General features: G+C 38.0%; 1 protein-coding gene across 1 annotated transcript; it reads right to left on the bottom strand.

Annotated features, from left to right (window-relative positions):
- Nucleotides 1–2,357: 2,357 nt before the first annotated feature.
- HTR2C (5-hydroxytryptamine receptor 2C) lies at nucleotides 2,358–3,491 on the bottom strand. Its single transcript, XM_019625477.1, has one exon. It carries the CDS (start codon nucleotides 3,489–3,491, stop codon nucleotides 2,622–2,624), a length of 870 nt encoding a protein of 289 aa, XP_019481022.1. The 3' UTR covers nucleotides 2,358–2,621.
- Nucleotides 3,492–4,997: the final 1,506 nt, after the last annotated feature.

Here is a 4,997-nt window from a genome sequence, read left to right on the forward strand (position 1 = left end):
ATTTCTTTTAGATTTTAACATCTTCAAAAGTGTGGGGTATCTTACATGGATGGAAAGGGACCACATGTTAAACCTGAGAAACTCAGGATACTGAAAATAAGTAATAGGATCGTGTGAACATAAAAATTCCTAACTAAGGTGGGCCATGGCAGGAAGTCACATCTTTAGTCTGTAGCTTCCTTGATAAAGGTTAATCTCTACCTTAAGTAAGCCTGTCTATTGTCTTTTTGCACCTAAGATAACATGCCGTTGGAATGCCAGTAATCCCTTTTTCCAGACCAGAACAGAAAACTATAGAATCCTTCATTAATATTCTTGTCCCCTGATTACCATCTTTATGTGCTTTAAAAATTGCACTATTAACTAGCCTGTACCCATGTATGTGAAAGAAGTACCTTTCTCTCCAATTTATTTTTATCCAATCCCAGATATTTTCCTGCTTTGCATTTTCTCACCCTCTGAATCTACCACCAATGGATTTCATGTAACCTTCCTCCTTTGATTCTATGTATAAAATAAGCTGCAAACCATCATTTTGCAGAGCGTTTTCTCAATCCATTAAGATTTTGTTTCCGGACAATTGTCATCAGTTTGGCTCAAATAAACTCTTATAAGCTTTCCTTTAGGCTGGATGTTTTTTCATCAACACTTACAACTGATAGTGTCCTATAATCACTATTGGCCAGACATCAACTGTTACATACTTGACATTGTCAGGACATGTGTGAAACTGATCTGAAAAGCTTCTTTTGACATCTTCTGGTAAGATGTCAAAATTATCAACAGTAACATTTGCAAAATGGGTATCAACAGCATGGTAATAATTCACTGTGAACAAATAATTATGTCATGACAGGCAAAGGAGGAAATGCTTTAAAGAAGCCATCCTCAACAGAATCAAATGCCACAGAGAGGTCTAGAATTTGAAACATTTCCTCTGCCTTTGAAAAAGTGGAGGTCGTTGGTGACTATAGAGAAAAAAATTATAGTGGAGTAGTGAATACAGAAAACAGATTGCCAAGAGATTTGTTAATGATGATATGAGAGGAGAGAGAGATTACAGAGAATAAATTTCCTGAAACAGATCAGCCAACATCAAAATGAAAATATACACCAGGAGAATTATTAATAAACTGCAGAACTATCTTAGAGGCATCTATTTTCATGAAAAAGTTTTTCAAGGACACCTAAGAGGCCCATACAATGTCAAGCTGTCGTGAGTGGTCTCTTGCCTGATGGAGTCATAAAATGAGTTCCTTGAAAATGGAAGTTGACAACAAAAAAATGAAAGAACTACTTTCAGAGAAAAACATAGAAGAAAAAAACAAATACAAGCTTCTCAGTTCTCAGGTGATAAAATATGATGGAGAGTTGGGAAGAGAAGCNGGAGAGAAGTGGAAGGAAGTATGGATGAAACAAGACAGTCCATAAATTGATAAATTTTCGAGCTGGATGATGAGTACATGGGTCTTACTATATAATTCTATCTACTTTTGTAATCTTTGAAAGTCTACATAGCAAAAGTTTAATATTTTAAAAATTGAAAAAGGAGGAAGAAAACATAAAGGTCCTTCCTGAAACAGGTAATTAAATCCCTATTCAGCCTCAGATCATAAAGTGCTCCAAGAGTTAGTGACCACTGCTAATCTTGGAAGTGATTACTTCCAGAACAAAACACTTAGACTCCTAAATGGAAACACCACTTTGATATAGTTGTAGGGAAGAAGGTCATTTTGTGACAAAATGTTGGTAGAAAACTGTTATGCTTTCTCAGAATCCTATAAGAAAACCAGAGGAGGGGTGTAGGGGAACTGCTCCTTTTCTAACGTCCTCCTGCACCACCCCTCAGCAATGTGAGAACCAGAGTCTGGGGAATTTGCATTCACTCTGAAGGAATCATGACGGGGGTAGAAATACCTACACTCAGGAAAGAAGTGCTGGAGTGGAAACTTAATTCTCCACAGGAAATGCTACACAAACTTCTAGGTATTCCTAGAGACACCTGAAATCTCTGGAGAAGGCCTCACACACTGACCGGAAGTTGGGTGGAAGTCAACATTACTCAGAGCACAGTTCTGGAGTGATGTTAGCTTGCCTCTGTTAAAAGATTTATTCACCTTCCTAAGGGATTCTTGGGCCTAAAAGTAGGTTTTGTCAAGGGACAACAACAAAAAATAGCAGAGTGATTCCAGGTTACCTGAAGCTGTTATTGGATATGTGGGGGCCAATTTTATTCCTGGCATCTACTCGTATAGTTTTTTGTATGTTGAGTAAATAGTAACTCTAAAGCTGCCTTTTATTGAGTCTATCTTATGTGCCAGGCACTGAACCATGCATATTANGAGGAAAAGGGGGAAGAAAGGAAGAGAAAGAAAAAAAATCAACCTCTTATGCATCAAAGAATCAAAGTAAGTTATTCTCAATCTATTATAAGCAGTAAATATAGAACCCTAAATCTTACTATTGTAGACATGATGGTAAAGTACAGGGTTGCAAAGCTATATATAAAAACACTTTTTTTCAGACAGCAATACTTACATTAGTTACGACAGACAGAAGAATTATAGAACATTTTCCTACATTTGTAGCTTTACTGTAGGAAAAGACTGTGCTGCTCTTTATTACACACTACTAATCCTTTCACTAACCACATTGGAGAGATTAACTGGTAGCTCCAAATTCTCAACTTGCATCTCTATCCCGGGCTCACTGTCGTTAGCTTTCTTGATCACTGGTTCACTGGTATGCCGGTAAATGTTAACATTGAGCTCCCTTCCGGACAAAGAAGTGGCAGCAACTCTCGGGATTTGCCTGACAGGAGGCTTTTTTTCTGCCTTATAATTGCAGCGCAAATAGTTGGAGAAAGCCCTTCGATAAACTTTGTTGAAAAGTGTGTACACCAGAGGATTAATTCCTGAACAAACATAGCCAATCCAGACAAACACATTCAGAAGCTTTTCCATGAGCTTTTGATTACAGGCCTTCCCACAAAGAACCGACAGTATATTGGTAATAAAAAATGGGCACCACATAATCAAAAACACAAAGAAAACAATGCCAAGGACTTTCGATGCTTTCCGTTCATTGTTGATAGCTTGCATAGTGCCCCTTGGACGCTTTTCTTTCTTCTTTCTTCGGCGCAGGTTCAAATTTGGGTTAGGGTTTGCAGAGTTCTCTTCATTAGTGGTATTCTTCTTGCAGCATTTCAGAAAATCCAGGCTTACTCTGGACGATTCCTCAGTGTGGCCACGCAGTAACATCAAAGCTTGTCTGCGAAGAACGTGAATTGTCAGGCAGTACGTAATCACCATGATTGTCAGCGGTATGAAGAAAGCTACGAAGGACCCAATAAGAACAAAATTTGGGTCATTCAGCACGCAGGTGGTGTTGTTGACGAACACTTTGTCTTCATCTCTCAGTCCAATCACTGGGATAGGAACTGATACACCTGAAGGAACAAGAAAAGAAGGTAGAACATTGTTACAGCACATTGCCAAGTATTGAACAGGTTTGTGCAATGGCATATATTCAATTGCATTTTGCTGAAGAAAATTTACAGCTGATATTTGTTAAAAGCTATTCACAGCATAAACATGATAGAGTAGCAGTATGATATCAGAAAATGACAGCTTTTTTTCATGTTAGGAATCCCTTCTCCCCAAATTTTAGTAGAAAGCATGGCATTAGCATTATTGAGATAAACTATTATAGATGAGGTGTGTATAAGGGTGCATTGTGTCTTTTGTTTTACTTCCTGGCTTATAGAAGACACTCAATAAATGTTCCTTGAATGAATGAACACATTTACATCTGTACTCAATGAGAATAAATTCAATTGTTTATTTTTTAGCATATGATCTTCCAAATGCATTGAAAATGATGTATATACCACCTATAAGAATAATAATAGCATATTGGAATTGGCTGGGCTGCATTTGAGATGAGTTTTTAGCTGACAACATCTATTTCCACTCTCCAATTTCCCAAGGAAAGGGGCTAACGAGAGGAAATTTATATGTGAGCCCTTTGGAGACAGGGCCTAGGAGCTCTGGAGTTACTGGAGATGGAGAGGACAATATAGCCCCCAAATGTGCTTGCTACAGGGACTAGATATGACCACTTTGTAGAAATAGCCTATAAGCAGAAACTGAAAGGACTCTCTTTTTAGCAAGAGCTTTTGTGAGACTCTGGGTGGGAATAAGCAACATCTTTTCAAATTCAAGAGACAGAGTGAAACGCACAGTTGGGAGAAATGTAGTCCTTTTATTTCTGTGTCAAAATTTGAGCAATTTTGTTTTTTAAGAATACTGAGAGATAGTACTCTAGGCAAGCACCTCCATTAATAGGTTCACAGACAGAAAATATCAACAAGGAGGTGGGAGCAGGTCATCTTGTGCCCAAGCATAAGTAAGAAACCGGGAAAGTTTCAGAAAACACTAAGTTAGATCTGGAAAAGGTCCTGCATTGATGAGTAGGGATAACTTGCAAGTGAAATTCAAATTTTAATGTTTCTTTATTCTCTTTTGTGGCCACAGGGAGTTGAAGCCTGGGAAAATTCAGACTGCATTTTTAAGATTCTATTGAGACTATTATTAGGAATCTTGGGCTGATGGATATCTACACTAAGAACTGGAAGAGGAGAGAGAAGTACACTCTCGTGGATCATTGATGGCTTTAGAGAACACACAGGGAACTGTGACAAATATGAAAATGAAAGTCCCTACAGGTTGTTTTTAGCAACCCTTCATCAGGTATAGAGTGACTGGATGATCAAGAGGGAAAAACTGGTCAATATTTTTTACGAGAATTCACTGATGATGTTGATTGGTATTTAATCTCTGGGAAGACACAATGAATAGAGTGTTTGGAAAGTGATATTTAAGCTTTTTTCCTTAGACACTAAATTTCTAAAATGACTGGCCTTTCCCAGAAAAACAGACCAAGCGATGGTATGAGAAGCAGCAATAGGTGTGACAAGACTCCTTGGGGTATTGGTG

This window comes from Hipposideros armiger, unplaced genomic scaffold (genome assembly GCF_001890085.2).
Source record: "Hipposideros armiger isolate ML-2016 unplaced genomic scaffold, ASM189008v1 scaffold_630, whole genome shotgun sequence".
Lineage (NCBI taxonomy): Eukaryota > Metazoa > Chordata > Mammalia > Chiroptera > Hipposideridae > Hipposideros > Hipposideros armiger.

Bases quoted from the DNA above. Each gene is read 5' to 3' on its own strand.
- HTR2C (XM_019625477.1), bottom strand. From the start codon at position 3,491: ATGTGCTGTAACAATGTTCTACCTTCTTTTCTTGTTCCTTCAGGTGTA.